Source organism: Marmota marmota, unplaced genomic scaffold, assembly GCF_001458135.2.
Source record: "Marmota marmota marmota unplaced genomic scaffold, marMar, whole genome shotgun sequence".
In the NCBI taxonomy this organism is placed as follows: domain Eukaryota; kingdom Metazoa; phylum Chordata; class Mammalia; order Rodentia; family Sciuridae; genus Marmota; species Marmota marmota.
Genome location: NW_026000229.1, coordinates 15,583,039 through 15,605,141, shown reverse-complemented (window position 1 = coordinate 15,605,141; position 22,103 = coordinate 15,583,039). Strand labels below are relative to the sequence as shown.

Below are 22,103 nucleotides of genomic sequence, written 5' to 3'. Positions count from 1 at the left end.
CCTCCCTTCGCGGCTCAGGGGCGGGGCACGACGCCATCTCCCCGGAAGTACTTCCCCTTAGGGGCTGGGGCTTGCCGGAAGTGGCGCAGCGGCAGGGAGGGACTCTTCACCGGGTCCGGCAGCTGAAGCTCGGCGCTCGGGTTACCCCTGCAGCGACGCCCCCTGGTCCCACCGATACCACTGCTGCTCCCGCCCCTTCGTTCCTCGGCCGCGCCATGGGCACCCGCGACGACGAGTACGACTACCTCTTCAAAGGTGAGGCTGTCGGCTCTCGCACTGTCGACCAAATCCCGTGCGGGGGCCCGGGACACTCCCGGGGGACCCGCGTGCGGGCCGCCCCTGCACTGAAATGGGCCTGCCTCAGTCAGCCCATGGTCCTGCGGTCCCCTGGTTATCGCCTCTCCTCCCCTCAGACGGTGGGTCCGATCACACATTTGTCTCCTAGCGGGCCCCGTAGGCCTCCGTAGCCTGAGAGCCCCTCACCGTGTCCTTCTCACGGCGGACTGCTTTCTACTAAATCGTGTAATTCCTTCCCTGGGTTCTGGGGCTCCGCCGCCCCTCCCACCATCTCTGGTTTCGAGCTTAGCGCCCCCTCCCTTTCTGGATGCTCTTTCCCCGACTCACATCCCCTCCGACCGGCCCTTCTCTCCTCTGGGCTTATCCTTGGCCGCGGACTCCCACTACAGGTCTTTTTTTAATCTGCCCCCCCTTTCCCTGGGAGTGAGCCTTTCCTCTGCGTCTCCTCATCGCCCCTCCCTCGGGTGGCCGCCCCTCTCAGCTAGATTCTCCTGTCCCGGGGCCAGGTCCTCATAAAATCAGAGCGGGCCGAGGTCCCCCACCCCCACCCGCCTCGCTGTTCTCGCGGTCAGTAACCTTCTGGTACTGCTCCCTGGTTCCCAGCTGATAGGCACCCCTCTCTCTCTGCCTGCCCTCCTCAAATTGTGTTTAAAGCTCCTGTGTCTTCTCCGGTACGACCCGGGTGGTGGATAGGAGGGCAGAAGGGGTTGTCCATCACCCACGCGCGCACTTGTCGCAGTGACCCGGCAGGCTGATAGGACTTCCCACCTAGCCTTTTTTCCTCCTGCTGTCTTTACCCAGCTGCAGCTAGCCCGGGATAAATCTTCACTTCGTTCGCGAGAAAGGGTTGAGGATGGGTGGTGGCTGTATCCTTGCCAGACCTGAAGGCCCAGTTCCTGAACAGGAAAGGTTGTGCCCTGCCCAAATACTAGTTTGCTTATCACTATGGACTGGTTGCTTCCTGCTGCAACACTGGGAGGATCCAACAGGAAGGGAAGAGCCCTAGTTGGCCGTATACCTTTCCCAAACGGTGGGAGGTGGGGTGGGTGGTGGGTGGTATTTGTGTACTCTTTTTGGTTAAATTTATATTTATTATAAGGTAGGGAAACATGTAGTGCCCGTGGACAGATATTGGAGGATGGGAAGTGGGTAGAAAGCAGTGCTTATGAGTTGAGTCTGAAAAGAATCCAAATAATTTTTTTTCAATCAACAAAGATAAAGGATACAGCTTTCACTGAGAAAAGACTGCAGTGAATGCTTTTTTTGTTCAGTGAATGGGCTCTCACTTTGATAGTCTTTTTCTGCTGCTGAATTAGAAGGGCAGCAATCAGTAGTGTGCTGAACAAAGATCTTTACCAGGGGGGAAGAAGCCATTGCTATTAAAGCTTTACTGTGGAGGGTGGAGTTTAAAAAGAATGTTCAGCATGATGACTTTTCCTGACTTTGCTATTGGGTGCTAAGAATGATTGACTAAACAAAGCAGGAAACATTTCTTTGCTTTACCAATACTTTGCAAATCTTTTATACTAGCTGATGATATATACTTACTCCTGAGAAGTATATTCTATTATATAGGGTGAGTATCTTTCTTATCACCCTTTTCTTCATATTGGAAGGTAATTTTCAGATAAGAGTATTTAATTTTACAACTACAAAAAGGAGACATGGAGTATTTGCACACTGTTTGCTGAAGGCATCTGAAGTGACATGAAATTACTTGAGTCCCTGGAGACTTTGGGGTTTAGTCATTAAAGGGAGGTTTGTTTTTTAAAATACTGTATAATAGCAGTGGGCAGGTAGCTTCCTCTGAAGTAATTTTGAACAAGATAGACTATCAAGGTATTTCTCTTGTTTGTTATAGAAAGCCCCTCCTCCCAAAGATGATAATTTTCCTGGATTGGCTTATGGAATTTTAATTTAGTTTTGGTGTTAAACCATCCTTCTAACAATGAGAAAATAGAGCTTTGGAATCACACCTGGTTTAAAATCCTGATGAGTTAACATTTGCATTGTGACCTTGTGAAAATTAGTTTTTTTCTTTTTTGAGCCTCAGTTCCTCATCTATATAAAGGAAATACCGTAATACCTGTTTCTCAGAAGTGTTGTGATGAATAAACAAGTCAATAAAATTTTAGCTCCTGAACTCAGTAAATGGTAATAAGATGAAAGAAGTGACTGACTTTTTTTTTAGTTTTTCTTAAATCTTTGTATATTATAAGAGCATTTACATATTAGTGAAGAAACAAAACTAGGAAATTTCTAAAGCATTTTATGTTTTTATGTGTTATTTTTTCATTTTGTTGAACATTTTGCTGTTTAAGGTAGGGTGTTTAAAAATTCTGCTGAGAAGAATTTCCACTTTTTATAAACTCCTACAGGATATGAGTCACTTTTTTTTTTTAAAAAACCTCATTGTTGATTACTTAGCCAATTTTTTATTTATATAATTATTTTAAAACAAAGCAAGAATCATTTTAAAGTGATTTTATTTTGTAGAGATTTATTCTCTAAGATGAACTGCAGCTATATCTACTTGGAAGAAGGCTTACTGTAGCATACTTAATAGTTGAAAGAACTGGAGTTATAGTTTATAACTAACCAGTTGAAAATAAAGAGATATTTTTATAAGTATGTGGTGGAATGGTGTAAGGGTAATGTAATGTGGGGAGAGTTGGGAAGTTATTCTAAATTATGTATTTGTTTTGAATAAATTAATGTACATATATCTGTTCAAGCTCTACAGTGAGACTTTTGGGATGTGTATGTTTGGGGCTAGGCGGAATAAGATTTAAAAAAATTTTTTTTTTAGATTTAATGAACCTTTATTTTATTCATTTATTTACATGCGGAGCTGAGAATCCAACCCACTGCCTCACACATGCTAGGCAAGTGTTCTACCACTGAGCCCCAGCCCCAGCCCAGGAATAAGTTTTTTTATGAGACACAGGTGAAGTGAACATCAGTCATAGTTTGTGTTTACATATATTGTGGAAGAAGCAATCCATTTGAAGTCACATATTCTGAATATTACTGGGAAGGTAGATGGTTATTTAGGGCATTTTCATTAACCATCAGCTGACTATACGAATGATCATAGGAACATCGCTGTTGTACATCTTGGTAGTTTTTCTTTCACAACTTTTGGTTGAGCAACTTGGTTTCTGCTGAATCTGGAAAAACTTGCTAGACTTCTGCCTTACTGAATGTATTTTAAAGACTTTTGATGAGATTGGACTATTAATATAGTTTAGAAATTAGAAATATCTTCAAGTTTATGAAAACCAGTGTGAAAATGATCAGTTACTCTTTCAGTTGATAATATCTAGAGCTGATGTGCTATATGTGATGTATTGGATTAAATTTTCATTCAGTAAATTAGTTTGTTGGAGAAAGTATAAAACTAAGTGATTGAAGAGGTGGGAAATTTTTATTACATAATGGATAATTAATATGTGTATTCTGCTTTATAGTATTTAGCAGTCTGATTTGAGTTCTGTATATAAACAAATTTAGTATTAGGTATTAGAGATAATGTTAAATTTCAGAGGATAAGGCTAACCAACTGAAGATAAATACTGTCAGATTATTTTGGAATTTCAAAAATGTTTAGTTTCTGTTATTTAATGTTTAGATTCTGTTATTTACCTTGTTATTTACTACATGTGTGCCATATAGATGGCTTATAATTGTAAAATGTTTAATGGGAAGTACTAAGATACTAGTCATAGACAACAGAGAAAAGTTATTGCAAATTCTTTTCTTGAATAATAGAATAATCATTTAGTTTATCATATTTTTAAAAAGCAACCAAGGAATTGGGGGTGTAGCCCAGTGGTAGAGCTTATGCACAAGGCTCTGGGTTAAACCCCCAGAAATAAAGAAGTAATTAAATATTGTCATCTAAATGAAAAAAACTGCTTTAATCATAATTATTTAAATTTGAGTCAATTAAGGAAGGTCTGTGAAGTTTTGTTTTTTTAACTCATCATAGCCAGTTAATTCTCTTATGTTGCTTTCATCTTTCTATTTACTTATTAGTGAACCTAAATATAACCCTACCTGTTTTGATTTCTCATTTGGTAGCTGAATACAAGCAGCTTTCCTCAGCATCTTTTTGGCAAGACTATTCTTCTAAAACCATGTCTTCTGTTGTCATTTAAGATATCCTTTAACAAGTTGCTAGTCTTAATTCTGTCAAATTTGCCCAGTCTAGTTGAGATAATTATTATATATTATATAAAGCATTCGTGAATTTTGAGTTATTTTCAGATGAATGTAACTTCTTTATAATATTAAAATTAATTGGTTACATTGAGGGAAAAAATTTCCCTCACTGTCTCTATCTATGGCAGCATAAGGATTTGAGGTTGGTGAAATAATGAACTTAATCTAGTTAAAAGTGGAGGTCAAAAGGGAAGAACCCAAAACTTGAATTCTAATTTTCTAAAGGTGATGTCATTCTAGATGTCTTGTTCACATGACTGGCTCATGAATTACTGATTGATATGAAGTGCCTATAAAGTAGAAGTGTTCTAATCTTTTATTTTTTCCTTTAGCTGTTCACACCTCAAGTTAGTATTTTATACTGCTCAGGTAGGGCTAGAATTGATTTAAAAATTTCTTCAGCAGAATATCTAGCCTCTTGTATTAAGCTTCAGTGATTGTATTCTATTAATAGGTAGACTATTATTGAAACTGGGACTTGACTTTGTAACTAGAATGGTAGGCCTTGGGAACTAACCTATCAGCTGATCATCCTATAAAATTTAAAGGGGATTATTTTTGTACATTGTTTTCATGACCTTGCCATCTTCTTCCCTCATATCCAAATAAAAGCATGTAATAATATATCTGTGTTTGCCACAGCACCTTTGACATCCTGTACTTGACTGTATAGTTAGAAATAACTATTCTTTGTGCTACATGGAGTCACTGTTGCCTGGATGATTTCTTGCTGAATCGGCTGATAGGGGAAGCCAGAAAGAGATATATTTGATAATGTCCTCTGTCCAAGATTGTTTAGAGGCCAGCTTATATTAGATTCTGTTACAAGAAATGAATACATAATGGACTCTTTTTCCTCTGACCAGAGTGTAGTGAGATCATACATGTTTTTACCTCCCTTTCCACCTGTATGACCAAATCCCCGTCTCCTGAGAAAGGCCTGGTCTGATTCCTTGGCCTTATTCTTGTATGTGGGACTTTATAGTCCTGGTGTTTAAATTCATCAGCTAGTTTAGATGGTAAGAAACATTAGTGATCAACAGTAAGAATAAATGCAGTGCTTCCTGAAATGCCAATAACAATTTTTACAAAGGAAAAAATGGTATCTACCTCAGATTCTGTAAACTGATGAACTCATTTTGGTCTTTAATTCACATGGGAAATGCTTTAAAACTTTTTTCCTCCTTATTGGGGATTCAACCAAGTGGTGCCCTGACCGCTAAGCAACATCCTTAGGCTTTTTCTTTCTTTCTTTTTTTTTTTTTTTTTGCTGATGATTAAACCCAGGGAGTTGTTCATACTAGGCAAGTGCTCCACCACGTAGCTACACCTATTCTCCTTTTATTTTTTTTGTTTTGAGACAGGGTTCACTAAGTTGTTGGCTTCTAACTTGCAGTCCTCCTGCCTCAGTATCCAGAGTAGCAGAATAGCCAGGGATTATTGGTGTGTTTGCTCCCATTGTTTTTGAAATTCTTAAAAGTATGTTATTCCTTAGGTGAAAACATTAGTAAATAAAACTGCCTCTTACAGAAATCACAGGAAGTAAATTCATCTAATCAAAGCCCATTTTTAAAAAAATTCATGAAGTCATTAGTAAAAGTATGTGTCCTTCTTGCTTTGGTTTTGACTCACAGTATGTCAGTTATTAGTTAACTTCCTAGGGCCTCTGTTTGTTTGTTTGTTTTTTGGAGCAGGGGATTGAACCAGGGGCACTTAACACTGAGCCACATCCCCAGCCCTTTTTTTATATTTTTACTGGAGACAGGATCTCACCGAGTTTCTCTGTACCTCACTAAGTTGTTAAGGCTGGCTTTGAACTTGTGGTCCTCCAGCCTCAGCCTCCTGAGCCACTGGCTTTACAGGTGTGTGTCACCACACCTGGTTTAGGGCCTCTGTTTATCCTTAGGGAGGTGGGGCTTTTATTTGTGGAGGGGGGGTGCAGGAGTGTTATTCTTTAGCTTTGTGTCAGTCTGATAAATTCAGCTATTAAGGTCATTGTGGTTTCTATGAGTAAAGGTCATTGTAGTTTCTGTGATCTGAACAGCGAAGTTTGTAAACCTGATGTCTCATATTTTAAATGTTTCATCTTGTGGAAGTAGTCTTACCATCATATTTGATCTTTGATCAAGCTAAGTGGAATGTATTCATTCTCTTCTTCTCCATCCACCAACATCATTTTATTCAGCACCCTGCTCCCATCCCTTTTAAAAATTCAGATGCCTTTTTGTTTTTTTGTTTTCATTTCTGATGCTTTTTTTTGTACTGGGGATGGAACTTATGGCACTTGACCACTGAGCCACATCTCCAGCCCTATTTTGTATTTTATTTAGAGACAGGGTCTCACTGAGTTGCTCAGCGCCTCACCATTGCTAAGGCTGGCTTTGAACTCGCCATCCTCTTGCCTCAGCCTCCTCAGCAGCTAGGATTACAGGTGTGCACCAGTATACCCGGTTCTGGTGTATTTTAATATCATGTTGATATAGCATTGGTAGTAATTGACTAGTGTGCCTACGATTAAAATTGTGTTTTTCAGGGCTGGATGCATAGGTTTTTGGTAGAGTGCTTAACTAGCATTTGTGAGGCCCTGGGTTTGATTCCCAGCATTGTTCCTTCACCTCAAAAAAAAAAAAAAAAAAAAAGAGGGGTAGGTAGGTACTCTTTTTAAGACAGCATACTGTATTTGTGCAGGTAGAAATAGGTTAAAGAGAATAGACTGGTTTTATCACTTGGTAGGTCATAGGTCAAGAGCATGGGCTATTCAGTACCTTGTTCCCATCCCTTTTTAAAATTCAAATACCCTATCTTTTTTTTGCTTTATTTACTCTGAAGCCAAATTGCATTCTGTTGAAATTGTGAAGATATTCTGAATGTTTTTGCCTCATTAATCTGACGTTAATTTCTTTTTTTTTAGTTGTCCTTATTGGTGATTCTGGTGTTGGAAAGAGTAATCTCCTATCTCGATTTACTCGAAATGAGTTTAATCTGGAAAGCAAAAGCACTATTGGAGTAGAGTTTGCAACAAGAAGCATCCAGGTTGATGGAAAAACAATAAAGGCACAGATTTGGGACACAGCAGGGCAAGAGCGATACCGAGCTATAACATCAGCGTAAGTTTCATGTGTTTCAAGTTCTTTGAAATAGGTTGGCATCTAGTGAATTAGCTGACTTTTGGTATTGGAAAAGGTAGAATAGTCCTTCATTAACCTTGGGTAAACATTCTAAGACCCCCAGTAGATCCCTAAAATCACACATAGTATTAAATCCTCTTTTTTTTTTTTTTTTCTCATTTAATAGAAGAAACACTTTATGGCTTTTTCTTTGAGGTATTTGAATTGCCAGCATCACTACTTTTGTTTTTGAAGTCATTTTTTAAAATATTTTTTTAGTTGTAAATGGACACAATACCTTTATTTTATTTATTTATTTTTATGTGGTGCTGAGGATCAAACCCAGTGCCTCATATGTGCTAGGCAAGTGCTCTACCACTGAGCCACAACCCCAGCCCTGAAGTCATTATTAAATAAGGGTTAGTTGAACACAAGCACTGTGATACTATGACAGCTGATCTGATAACTGTGAGGGGTTCTAAGTGACTAACAGGTGGGTACTTTATGCCATATGGATACACTGGGGAAAGGAATAAATCATGTCCTGGCCTGGATGGAGTGGGAGCTTATCATGCTACTCACAATGGCACTGATTTGTAGCTCATAAATTGTTTATTTCTAGAATTTTTGTCTAATATTTTTGGTCTATGGTTGACTGCAGATAACTGCTTAAAGTGATATTGCATATAAAACGGACTGTTATACTGTTTTCTTTTAAGAATTCCAATATTAGAAATTTTTAGAAATTATAAGTATGGTTTTGAAAAAATATATGATCCATATCTTGAGTTCTTCCTGGTGTTCACTTTTATCTGTGTTTGTTTTTTTGATAGTTAAATATATGTTTCTGTTTTCAGGTACTATCGTGGAGCTGTAGGTGCCTTATTAGTTTATGACATTGCTAAACATCTCACATATGAAAATGTAGAGCGATGGCTGAAAGAACTGAGAGATCATGCTGACAGTAACATTGTTATCATGCTTGTGGGCAATAAGAGTGATTTACGTCATCTCAGGGCAGTTCCTACAGATGAAGCAAGAGCTTTTGCAGGTTAGTAATATGAATTCCATGATATTACAGAATTCCATGATATTACAGTGATTCAGTATTTGTTACTGTTAATGTTTTGCAGTTTTGTTATACTTCCAATGATGGTAATAGATCTTAATAGTTTCAGAAAGATAATAATGGTCAGGCTGGGCAAGGGCTGGAGATGTGGCTCAATGGTTAAACACCCCTAGGTTCAATCCCTGGTACCAAAAAAAGAACAGTCAGCAAGAATTAACTGTTTTGAAAGTTCATTGTGCTGATTCTGGGTCTAAATTCCTAGGGAGTGTTAGGGACCATTAGGGATTCCACTACTTAGCTATAACTTTTTTGTCTCTTGCCTGAGTTCTGGTGTGGACATTTCTGTAGATGCAATTACCTGAAGCAACATTGTGCATTCTTGGCTAGTAAATGTCATGACCTTGCACTAGTTATTATATTGTAATACTTTAACATATTTTAGTGTAGTAGGCAAGAAGCAGCTTTATTTCAAATAATACAGTTACAGAATTCTTAGTGATAGCATAGCTGTGTGGTTGACAGGGAGGATAGTGAAGGATGAAATAGCTGAGTGTTTGATGAGTTTTACTATATTTTAGTAGTATCATTCATTGCTAGTGGTAGTATTTAGATACAGCAAGTTATTTATTTTAATTAAGAACCCATTAACCAGGTATGGTAGTGGGTTCTAGGGTTCTATAGTCTCAGCCACTTGGGAGGAGTTCAAGAACAGCCTGGGCAAAATAGCAAGACCCTATCTTATTTAAAAAAAAAAAAATCTGAATGAAATTTCTCACTGTTATTTTTAATCTACTAAAATGCAAATTTAATGGTGCCCTTAACAGTCCAGAAGTTGGGGAGGTCTAAGAAGTTATTTCCTTTTTTGAAGGCCAGGGTAAGCTCATTGTAAGAGTGACTACTTAGTATGTGCAAGACCCTATGTTAGATCCTCCAGCACCATGGGGATGGGGGTTGAGAAGAAAGATTGTTGACTTCTTACTGGAATCAGATCTTAGACTGAAGATACTGCTCAGTGGTAGAGTGCTTGTCTTAGCCCTTGCATTGTGAGGCCGCAAGTTTGATCCCTAGCACTGCAAAAAAACAAAACAACCCCGAAACTTAACAAGACTGAAGTTTTTGTGTCTCTCTGCAGAAAAGAATGGTTTGTCATTCATCGAGACATCTGCTCTAGACTCCACAAATGTAGAAGCTGCTTTTCAGACAATTCTAACAGGTAAGACATTTTCATGTTTTTATCAGTGGGATTGGAAGTTTTAGGAAGGGAATTTAAATTAATTAATCAGGAAACTATATATTATACCATCTGGGACCGTCATTTGAGAGCTACCAGAAAGAGTGGTTTATAGAGTATAAAATTAGGTAGAACCCTTGCTTGTTGCAAGCACTTCAATCATCCTAATTCATCCAGTTTATGGTGGGAAAAATACTTTGAAAATAGTCGTTCACTTCCATATGTTTAGGTCATGTATTTTATACTTCATGGTCAAAATCACAGGTTAGGTTCAAATGTACTTTTACAAGGTATATATTCAGATCTTGGCTGTGGAAAGATATAAATGCCCTTTTGAAATTAGGCAAGGAAAAGAAAAGGCTAGTGGGAATTATTTTTAAAAATCTAAGTGAAAAAAACAAGGGTAAAATTTTCCCATGATATATTATAGAAGCAAGATGTTACTTGTAGATAAAGTCAGCCAGTGATCCATATAGAAAAGTTTAAACAAATAATGGGAAAGGACAAAGTTCATGCTGTTTTGGAATGTGGATGACCAGGTCAGTCTCCCTAAAGACTTTTTTTTGTGCTGACTCATATTTACCTAACTTTTTATTTGACCAAATTACCATCAAATATAGTTTTAATCCTTTAATAAGTACTTTGATGGTTTGCTTTTAAGTAGTTTTAGATTGTGTATTACCTTTAAGAACTCATGAGTTATAGTCTTTAATATGGAATGCAGTCTTATGTGGCTGAAAAGTCTGTTATGTAGAATTCTTAATATTAGTTTTCCATTATGATGTAACAGATTAACTTAGACTTTGTAGGCAGCACCAGTTTTTAAAGTATTCTCTTATTTTACTGTAAAAAATCCTAGGAATTAAGAGCATGGACAAGAAAGCCTTATGGTAGTCCTGACTCTTTAGCTTTTTATTAGCTTTGTAATCTTAGGCAAGTTTCTTAACCCTTAACAAGTCCTTAATTTGTTCATCTGTAAAATTCAGATATGTTTTGGGGAGGTAATACTTTCTTTTTGAGAGAGGGCTTATGTTTTTAAAACCTTGAGATACGATTTGATATGGTCTAACTTGATTCTCATATTTCTGCTAATTTTTTTTTCTTTGTCTCTGTAACCCACAGAAAACAGTGTTCTGTCACTAAGATGTCTGCTCTATACTGTGAAAATGAGTATAATTAGGGCCTATAAAGTACTTAGCTATCCCTGAATATTTAATAAATTAGTAGTTAAATAGTAAGTAAGGCATGGCAAAAAAGAAATTTCTTGAACATAAAATAAACATTAATGATTTACATACCTATTTTATTAGAATCGTCTTGTTATCTGAAGAATACAGTTACTAAACAACTAGTGCTAGAGTTGGATAAACAGTTTGGGAACACAGTACTTTTCTTTAGAATTTTGTGTGTGTCAGGTTTCACTGCAGATTGTACCAAACAAAGTGAGATTTGACTAAATATGCAGTATGTCTGCAAGTTCTGCTTATTTTCTTTATAACCCCTTGTGTGGATTTTATTGAGTCAACATATAGAGTACTACATTGAGACCTAGGAATTTGAAGGTTTTTACTTTTTTAGTTGCTCCTATGTAATTCAAGTCACTGAGCCACTCTTGTCCTTGGATTCACGGTGTTTTAACACTTGTGAATTAAATCTCTTTAGAGGTCTGAGTCTCTTCATGCCTCTGAAAACCTCACTTGAGAAAACCTTTTAGGCAGTCCTCATTGTTAGGATATTTTTTATGTCCTATTAAATCTCCTCTAATGTAATTCTAGCTCATTTATTCCAATCTCAATTTCTAGCAGTTTGTTCTGGTACTAAGTGAAGATGAAGCAAGTTCTTTTTTCCATCTGGAGTTCATTGTTGTATGCATCGTTTTAACCTCAAACTTCTGACCCACTCAGACATAAAACTTAATTAGCAGTGATGAATACTTAAATTAAGCTGTTTTGTCCTTAAAGATGAACATCTAGCTATTTTCTTAAAATTTTCCCTAGATTATTACTGTTTTTTTTTTTAATTTTTTAAAAATTGTCAATGGACCTTTATTTTTTTTATTTATTTATTGATATGTGGTGCTGAGAATCGAACCCAGTGCCTCACAGATGCTAGGCAAGCGCTCTGCCACTGAGCCACAACTCCAGCCCTCTAGATTAAACTGTTTAAAAAAATTTTTTTTAGTTGTAGATGGACACAATAACTTTATTTTTCATTTATTTATTTGTATATGGTGCTGAGGATCAAACCCACATGTGCTAGGCAAGCGATGTATCACTGAGCTACAACCCCAGCTCCTAGATCAAACTTTTGTTACTGCTAAATGTTGTTTGAAAGCAAAGACTTTTAGTTTTACTATTACTTTTCTACTTTACATTTACTGTTTCCTCAGCTTCCTGCATAATTCTGAGTGTTGATCCCCGGGATCAAAGATCACTGCATATGGCAGCAGACCTCTGTGTTGTTTTGCATGTGTTAGGATGTTTGTTCTAAACTTTTCTTCCTTTTGTATTCCTGTGAGCATGGACAAAACAGGAAAGAGAATAGTAATCTCATTACAATTAATTATACCTTTAACATTAAGGAAGAGTTTATTATTTTTAAAAATTTTTTTTAAAATACTTTTTTAGTTGTACATGGACACAGTATCTTTATTTATTTATTTTTATGTGGTGCTGAGGATCAAACCCAGTGCCTTACATGTGCTAGGCAGGCGCTCTACCATTGAGCCACAACCCCAGCCCTAATTTGTTTTATTTTGATATTGTTGGAATAATAAAATAGTAGCTTTTTAATTTTTTTTTTTTTTTGTACTAGGGTTTGAACTCAGGGATGCTTAACCACTGAATCATCTCCCCAGCCCTATTTTGTATTTTATTTAGAGACAGAATCTCACTGAGTTACTTAGTGCCTCACTTTTGCTGAGGCTGGCTTTGAACTTGCAGTCCTCCTGCCTCAGCCTCCCGAGCCTCTGGGATTACAGGCATGTTCCACTGCGCCCAGCTGGCTTTTTAATTTTTAAGATGCAGCATTATCTTGTATTGGAAAGTGTATCTGTGTTATTAAGAGTTAGTTGTAGGGCTGGGGATGTGGCTCAAGCGGTAGCGCGCTTGCCTGGCATGCGTGTGGCCCGGGTTTGATCCTCAGCACCACATACAAACAAAGATGTTGCATCTGCCGAGAACTAAAAAATAAATATTAAAATTTAAAAAAAGAGTTAATTGTAGTGTTTGTTTTAGAATAGACTGTGGCATTTGTGATATTCTTGACATCCATGCATTTCACAATGATTCTATAAGATGATTTTTTTCTTGGTGATACGAGTAATGAAACCCAGGGAGCACTACCACTCAGCTATATGCCTAGCCCTTTTTATTTTTATTTTGAGATTTTTGAGACAGGGTCTTCTAAGTTGCCTAGGCTGCCTCAAATTTGCCATCCTAACTCAGCCTCCTGAGTCACTGGTATTACAGGTATATGCCACCATACACAGCCTACAAGATGATTTTATTGGTGGGCATTGTTTTAGAGACAGATGGTACATGAATTAGCCTAGTAGATTGCTCAGAATCTGCATTTCAGTGCAGCTTTGTTTTTGTTCCTCAAGCTCACTAAGAAATGATTTCTAACCGTGTTTATCATACTCTTATTTTTTCTTCTAACTTTGCATTTTGACAATTTCAAACTCAACAAAAGTTTGTAGTAGCAGTACAAAGAATTTGTAAATAACCCTTCACCCATATTTATTTATCAAATTGAAACAGATTGAAATCCCCCCCCCCATAAGAAGAGCTTTCTTATGCTGAGAATGGAAGCTAAAGGGCAGCAAACACCCCCCCCCCATCTGATATATGCCAAAGAAATTGAGAGCAGATATTGCCCCCTCCTAAGCCAGGTGTTGCACAGGCTAACTAAATCCACATAGTACATTTCCTGCCTTTTGTCTCACTGCACTGCCTCTTTTACTTTAAAGCTCTGCTTACACATGGTGGGGCTGCCTGTAATCTCATTGATTTGAGTGGCTGAGGCTGGAGGATTACAAGTTCAAGGCCAGCCTTAGTAATTTAGTGCAGATGAGTGCAGCCCTGTCTCAAAATCTGCGCCACATCTGAGTAAGTGGCAGACATACTGCCTCTTATTCCTAAGTACTTTTCTGTATGTATTTTCTAAGAAACAAGGACATTTTTTTTTCATAACTATAGTACAGTGATCAAAACAGACGGAATAGTGCTACATCAACAGCTATAGATCTAATTCTGATTTTGCCAGCTGTTCTTAGTAATTTTCTTACTAGCAAAAGAAAGTTTGAGATCAGGTCATGCATTTTATTCAGGTGGTTTATCTCTTCAGTTTCCTGAACCAGTTCCTTTAGATTTCTTTTTCTGGGGCCGGGTACTGGAGATTGAACTCAGGGGCCCTCAACCATTGGCTACATCCGCAGCCCTATTTTGTATTTTATTTAGAGACAGGGTCTCACTGAATTGCTTAGCACTTCACTTTTGCTGAGGCTGGTTTTAAACTCTTGATCTTCCTGCCTCATCCTCCTGAGCCACAGGGATGACAGGATGCGCTACTGCACCCAGCTTTCTTTCTTTCTTTTTTTTTTTAAACATTGAGTTTTTGAAGGGTACAAGCCTGTTATTTTGTACTGTTTCTCAATTTGGGCTTGTCCTGTGTTTCTTCATGAAGACATTAAATTCATGTTATACACTCTCAGCAGGAATGCCACAGACTTGTTCTCAGTGCAAAGTCTTGTGGTAATTGGTTTATCTTAATTGTTACAGATGTTGTAATTTCTTTTCTTTTTTTTTTGTATCAAGGATTGAACCCAGGGGCACTTAACCACTGAGCCACAGCCCCATTCCTTTTCATATTTTATTTAGAGATCTCTCCAAGTTGTTTAGGACCTCTCTAAGTTGCTAAGGCTGGCTTTGAACTCTCATATCCTTCTGCATTAGCCTCTGGAGCTGCTGGGATTATAGATGTGCGCCACCATGTCCAGCTAAAGACAAATTCTTTATTCTGTGACTGAAAGAATTTTAATTCATTTAGCATATTGGCCTTTTAAAAAAGAGACTAAAGTTTTCAGATATTAGAGCAGTAAGAATATTTTAATTAGATATAGTAGATTGTTTGTTCTTGGCATGGGGTAGCCCTTTAAAAAAACATATTAAGTATGTCAGATAGGTTTTTTTTTTTTTTTTTTCGACCTTCAAGAAGCTTATGTGATGAGCAATGAATTTGAAGAGCTCTAACAAATTAAAAGCTCTACCTAGACTGTAGTAGAATAATGCAGGTTTCTGTTTTCACATATTTGAAGATTGTCAAGAGGTTTTTTGTTTTTTAATTTATTTTTTAGTTTGTAGTTGGATACACTGTCTTATTTATTATGTGGTGCTGAGAATCGAACCCAGTGCCTCACACATGGTAGGCAAGCACTCCAACACTGAGCCACAACCCCAGCCCCATGTCTCAAGAATTTTAACTCTCATCACCTAATTTGGAATAGTTGCATTTACTTCCTTAGAATTACTAACACTTAATCCACACTTTCAGTAGAGTAGAAATAGGTATGTGTCTTTTTTATTTAGCTTTACCTTGTTATATTTAAAGCTATTTTATATTAATATTTTACTTTAATTTGGATCTTCTATAGGAGATCCTGATAGAATGATAAAGTAGGATTCCTTTTCTTACTAACTTTTATACATTTTGAAAAGGGACTGCACAGGAATTAGTTTAAATGTTCATTTGATTCTAAACGAGAATGTGCCCTTGAAAGGGGGAAATATAGTACTTGCTTTTTGTTTTAGCAAGTTACTAGTCACATCCTCTTTCTCCTACTGAAATAACCTTCTCTAATCAGATACCAGCTAGTAAGTACCTGCTTCCTATTTCCTTTTTAAAAATATTTATTTATTTATTTAGTTGTAGTTGGATAGAATACCTTTACTTTATTTATTTATTTTTATGTGATGCTGAGGATTGAACCCAGGGCTTTGCACGTGCTAGGCGAACGCTCTACTGCTGAGCCATAACCCCAGCCCTCCCTATTTTCTTATCAGTCTTTTTTTTTTTTTAAATGACACACCTAGTTGGGAGAGACTTAATTACTTGTAGAGCCTCTTAGAACTGATTATTCTTGAAAGAAAAAAATTTCTTTATTTTCTGATCAACATTTCCAAATGTTTTTAATTGCTTTTTGGTATTTTTATTAGTACATATCTTTTTAGTTGCTGGAGTAAATGCAGCACTAATCCATTTTTAAAAGTATGTAGTACTTGCAGACAGTTACACAACACTGCTCAAATTTCTTGCTTTGTAATGAGATCTCTTCAATTATTTACTTCTCTGTGTTCTCTGAGAAGTCTCCCTTTGCCTGTCTTTGGTATTATTTATATTTGCCCTTTTAAGTAAGAACCTGCATTTTGTTTTTGTTTTTGTTCTCCTAATTTTTTCAAAACAGCTTGAAAATAAGTTAAAACGTATATAAGAGTCATGTATTTAATTATTTGCCCTTGGGGGGAAAAAAAGACTTGTGTAGTTTGGCATTAAAGAGAAAACATAAAGAATGAATGAAGGTATTGTGTCTGACTATAACTAAAAAAAAAAATTAAAAAAAAGAATAAATGGTATGGTTTAACCACAAGCTGATGATTATCTTTATTCACTAGCCTCGATTGAATGATTGAAGGATAAATCCTTTTCTTTACCTTTGACACCCTCCCATCCCATCTCTTCCTGTCAAGAAAAAGAATAAGAATGAAGACTCAGTATCCTTTATGGTTTTTTTTCCCTCTTTTAATCAGCAGCTTGTCTTTATTGTAATCTAGTTTTTTCCTCAAATACTTCTTCAAATTTAAACTACTGTCACCCTCAGACTTAAATTTTAACCAACCCCACCAAAAAAAGCATAAGAAAAGGTACATTCTGTGCAGTTGTCAGTGCTCTTATTAGTTTATGCATTGATTTGATGACAGTTTGCTATTGTTAATCTTTGAGGAATTCGTTCTTAATTTTTTTTTTTTTTTTTGGTGATGCTGGGGATTGATTTTGTGGTACAGGGCCTTGTGCAGCGAGGCAAGCACTCTACCACCTGAGCTATATCCCCAGCCCTCTTACTTAATTTGAAAAAAATGTAGGAATTCAATTAATTCTTTCCTTTTTCTTTAACTTTTCTTATGGAAATTTTCTAAACTATTGAAAATGGAAAAGTATCTTACTCCCAGATAGCCATCAACAACTATCAGCTTGCCATAGTCTTTCTTCCACCTGTTCCCTCCTCCATTATTTTCAAACAAATCCCAGATATTACATCATTTTGTGCCTAACTAATTCAGGATGTGTGTCTAAAAGATTAGGTCTTAAACTCATAACAATAACAACAACAAAACATTAAAAATTGGCAGTAATTCTTTATTATCATCCATTATTCAAACAATATTAAAATTTTTTGACTCAAAATTTTTTATTACTGTTTGAATTAGGTTCCAAATGATATTCATACATTACAGTTTATTGATATGTTCTCAAATCATTTTGCAGATATACTTTTACTTCATATCTTTTTTTTAAATATTTATTTTTTAGGTGTAGATGGACACAACACAATGCCTTTATTTTTATGTGGTGTTGAGGATTGAACCCAGGTCCCGCCTGGGCTAGGCGAGTGCACTACTGCTGAGCCACAATCCTAGCCCTTCATATCTTTTATAATTTAAAAATCTTCAAATATTACAGAGATAATATAGTGACTACCCATAATCATCTGGATTTATCAATTGTTGCCACATTTGGTTTCTCTCTTAATGCATGTATATATTTCCCCTACTTTAAGTTTTTGGAAAGTAATTTGAAAATATTATGGCACTTTGGTACTACATACTTGAGCATTTTCTCTCCTTAAAACAACTAAACAGCCATTGCTGAGGCTGGCTTTGAATTCCTGATCCTCCTGTCTCAAGCCTCCAGAGCCACTGGGATTACAGGCTTGTGCCACTGTGCCCGGCCTCAAAAGAAGAAATTTAATGACCAACAAATATATGAAAAAATATTCAGGGCCAGGGTTGTGGCTCAGGCTTCCCTAGCATGTGAGAGGCTAGGGCTGTGGCTCAGTGGCAGAGTATTTGCCTAGCATGGGTGAGCACTGGGTTTGATCCTTAGCACCACATAAAAATAAACAAATAAAATAAAGGTATTCTGTTCATCTACAACTACAAAAAAAATTGAAAAAAAAAAGTTCAACATCTTTAGCATTTAGGGAAGTGCAATTCAAAACTATACTGAGGGGCTGGGGTTGTGGCTCAGTGGTAGAGTGCTTGCCTTGCATGTTTGAGGCACTGGGTTCGATCCTCAGCACCACGTTAAAAAAAAAATAAACAAAAAAAACTGTACTGAGATTTCATGTCATTCTGCTGGCGAGGATGTGAGGGAAAGGAATACTTATACATTGTTGGTGAGATTGTAAGTTAGTATAACCACTGTGGAAATCACTCTGAAGATTCCTCAAGGAGTAGGAATGGAAATGCCATATGACCCAACTATATCACTTCTTGATATTTTTCTACAAGAAAGCATCCTAAGTGATACATGCATGCCCATGTAGAGCAGCACAGTTCACAATAGCCAAGTTATAGAACCAGCCTCAGTGTCCATCAACAGATGAATGGATAAAGAAAATGTGGTATATGTACACAATGGTGTTTTATTCAGCCATAAAGAATGAAATCATGTCATTTGGAACAAAATGGATGGAACTGGAGAGCATCATTTTGAGTGGAATAAGCCAGACTCAGAACGATGCTCTCCAATTTTAATAAGGACCTCATGAAAATAAAAGGGAGACCAGTAGAGCTGAGGAAGGAGATTGGAGGAAGGAAGGAAGGAGGAAGGATAAGGAGAGGTACTGGGAAAATCCAAAATCTACTAAAAAAATCACATATTACATTGACGGAATTGTTTTATATCTGGGGTATCAAGTAGAATTGACCCTAGCCATAGGTTGATACTAAACATTTGAAATATGGCTCATGGGTGAGAAATTGGTATATAAATTTTATTTAACTTAAATGGTAGTGTCTACCCTATTGGGCAGTACAGATATAGAACATTATTCTCATCTAATCTGAATTTATTTGTTTCCTCATGGCTAAATTCATTTTACCCATTTTTGGCAAAAATACTTGAGTTTCTGTAGAGGCATACATTGTATACTTCCTAGTACATCTTATTAGGAGGTTTATCATATCAAATTTGTTCCATTTTTTAAATTTCTTTACATTTTGAAGGTATTTATTTGGAAGGAGCATTGGGACAACAAAGATAAATAAGACATTCTGTGTTCTTAAGAAGTTTATAATCTAGTCAAAGTAAGACCAAATAAAATGTATTAAATACAGATACCACTGTGGAGAAGTTTAATTACATTTATTCATGCAGTTTTTTATTTTTCAACCATCTACTATATGCTATGTACTAGAGATACAGCAGTGAATGCCTGCTCAGTCAGTCTGCCTCACAGATACAGTTTTAGTTCTTATAAATTTAATGTTTAATGAAGGAAGCAAACACTAAACAGTTAGTCTTGGTAAGTGTCATGAAAGTAAAATAGAGTGCATATAAAATCTTAAGTTGCCTCTTTGGAATGATTATTTAATTACAATTTAACTTTAGTTTAGGAGGTCGCTAGTATTCCTACTTCTCTTCCAAGAGTCTTTTTTTTAAGCGTGTTTATGAAGTTTTGCTCTTCTCTACACAGCCTAGGAAGATACCTGATATGTCTGGTAATATAGATTTGTTTATTTATTTACACAATGTCAATGTTTATAGGCTTCTTTTGGTAAAGGTAGATCAAAAGTACTCTTATGATTTAATCCAAACCTATGCCTAAAAATTGTGTAATGGTTTTTAAACCAAGTTATGTTTGATTGACTGGTGAACCTTCCCCTCTGAAATGGAAAAGCCTTTGTTTCTCTTATTACAGTAATGGGTTGATTCTAATCAGTGGCTGTTTGAAAATAAAACTTTGAATTTATATGTTCTCTGTTCTATATTTTATCTGTATCTTTTATACCAACTCTTTATGGTTTATTTATAATAAGTATTCTTGGTTTTTCTCTTCATTCAGAGATATACCGTATTGTTTCTCAGAAGCAAATGTCAGACAGACGTGAAAATGACATGTCTCCAAGCAACAATGTGGTTCCTATTCATGTTCCACCAACCACTGAAAACAAGCCAAAGGTGCAGTGCTGTCAGAACATCTAAGGCGTTTTTCTTCTCCCCTAGAAGGCTGTGTATAGTCCATTTCCCAGGTCTGAGATTTAAATATATTTGTAAATCTTGTGGTCACTTCTGTGTTTCATTACTTCCTCATACTTATGAATTTTTCCATGTCCTAAATCTTTTGATTTTAGCTTTATAAAATCATCCACTTTGCCCCGAATGACTGCAGCTTTTTTTTTTTTTTTTTCCATGCTATGGCTTCACTAGCCTTAGTTTAATAAACTGAATGTTTGAATTCCTCAATTATTGTTTACTTTTCATAATGGAAGCCTGTCACTGTAGGACACAGTAGAACCTGATCACTTGATGCTTGGACCTATTGGTCTTGATCAAATCAAACTAAGAAGACCCTAGAAATAAGCTGTTATGCCACAGAGCAGGTTTTAAGTAATACACTCTTCTCTCAATGCAGTGTGTATTTTGACAAATCTAAGAATTGCCCTGTAAACATAGCAAGATTTTGAGAGTTTGAAAGTTTTCCATTATTCTGTAAGTCAATTCTAAAATGCCTTAATAGGTTTATGTAGTTTAGTAAACTTTATTTTAAAATTTTTTGTAAGCATCAAAATTGATAGGAGTGGGGGGCACTTTTTTCTGGACCAGAATTATCTGAATAAATACAAAAGACTGTTATGGTTTGGGTAGGGGTACAGTTATGTAGCTGTAAGTTAAATAGTGCTGCCTGGCAGGCTGGAAACTAGAAAGACTGAGGTGCCTCTGTTTCAGTGATCAGCCCAAACCATTTAACTGATCTCATTTCCCAGCAGTAGATTATGTGGCATTTTATTGCTTAGGCAATAACAGGTTTAATGCTGGACGTGTCAAATTTTGAAGTGTTAATTTTGTTTTAAAACCTTCCAGTGAGCGAAATGCAACCTAGTTTTATCACCATATCCACCAACAGGCATGGGTAATTATTTTAACAATGCTTATCTTTGAATTTTACAGTGTATAATGGAATACAGTCCAGTTAAATCTTTGGTTTTAGTGTCTAAAGAATACAGAGGGAGGTAATTTATGCTCAAGTGGTATCATTTAAAGGCATGTATTCTTTTAGTACGTAAAATGAAATAGTACCTTGAGTTCAAATAGAATGCATTTAGGCATTGTAGAGACCTAAAATAATTTTTTTCCACTACATTATTGAAATCAATGGAGCAACTAAATAGTTTCTCATTCAGAAATGTGCACACTAATATTTAGTTTTACTTCCTTGTGGATAATATTAAGCACTTACTCTGCAGTTTTCTGAAACTTGTCAACTGCAGTGATACTATTCAGGATGATGGGATATCTGAAAAAATATATATGTGGGGGCTTGCATAGATTGCTATGTTTCATAGTTAATTTTCTGTCTTTTGCGGTGCTCATGATGTGTGGAGCACACGGAAGGCATTGCTGTAGTCAGTCATTTTTGGTTCTCTTCTGTAGCCATTTTATTATTTTAGTGTATTGGTTATAAAGATACTACTGTCTGTCTGTAAATTGCTACTTTGTATTTTATGCATGCTCTGTAACTTGATTTTTTTTTTTTTTTAGTTATTGATTTGGAATATATTCTCATTCTAATAAACAGTTATAGGGGGACTGTTCCTTATGTTGTCAGATTACATTTTTCATTTGAGTGCTTTGGATTCAGCATGGAATACTTGATTTTCAATAAGTAAGAACATAGGTCCTTGGATTACCGAGTAAACATTGAATTGGGGGTATCAGTTGGTGAGCTGAGGTTTGATTTTAGTCCTGTAGATCAATATGCCTGTCTTGGCAAAAGTATTCCCAGAAACATTACGGAATAGTCTCTGTGCTTCATATGTAACAGTGTCACCAAGTACAGGATAAAGGTTCCATCTTTGTTTTCTTCAGAAGTGATGGTAAATTTTTACTTTTTTTT

The 22,103-nt window shown here is 36.5% G+C and overlaps 1 protein-coding gene across 1 annotated transcript; it reads left to right on the top strand.

Moving 5' to 3' along the window:
* Window positions 1-70: 70 nt before the first annotated feature.
* On the top strand, window positions 71-21,801 carry Rab11a (RAB11A, member RAS oncogene family). Its single transcript, XM_015480515.2, has 5 exons — window positions 71-255; window positions 7,433-7,628; window positions 8,486-8,679; window positions 9,830-9,910; window positions 20,052-21,801. The coding sequence occupies exons 1-5, from the start codon at window positions 216-218 to the stop codon at window positions 20,189-20,191; spliced, it is 651 nt and encodes a 216-aa protein (XP_015336001.1). The 5' UTR covers window positions 71-215; the 3' UTR covers window positions 20,192-21,801.
* Window positions 21,802-22,103: the final 302 nt, after the last annotated feature.

Bases quoted from the DNA above. Each gene is read 5' to 3' on its own strand.
- Rab11a (XM_015480515.2), top strand. From the start codon at position 216: ATGGGCACCCGCGACGACGAGTACGACTACCTCTTCAAAG. The intron at 256-7,432 runs GTGAGGCTGTCG...CTTTTTTTTTAG, and splicing joins GTACGACTACCTCTTCAAAG to TTGTCCTTATTGGTGATTCT. The intron at 7,629-8,485 runs GTAAGTTTCATG...TTCTGTTTTCAG, and splicing joins TACCGAGCTATAACATCAGC to GTACTATCGTGGAGCTGTAG.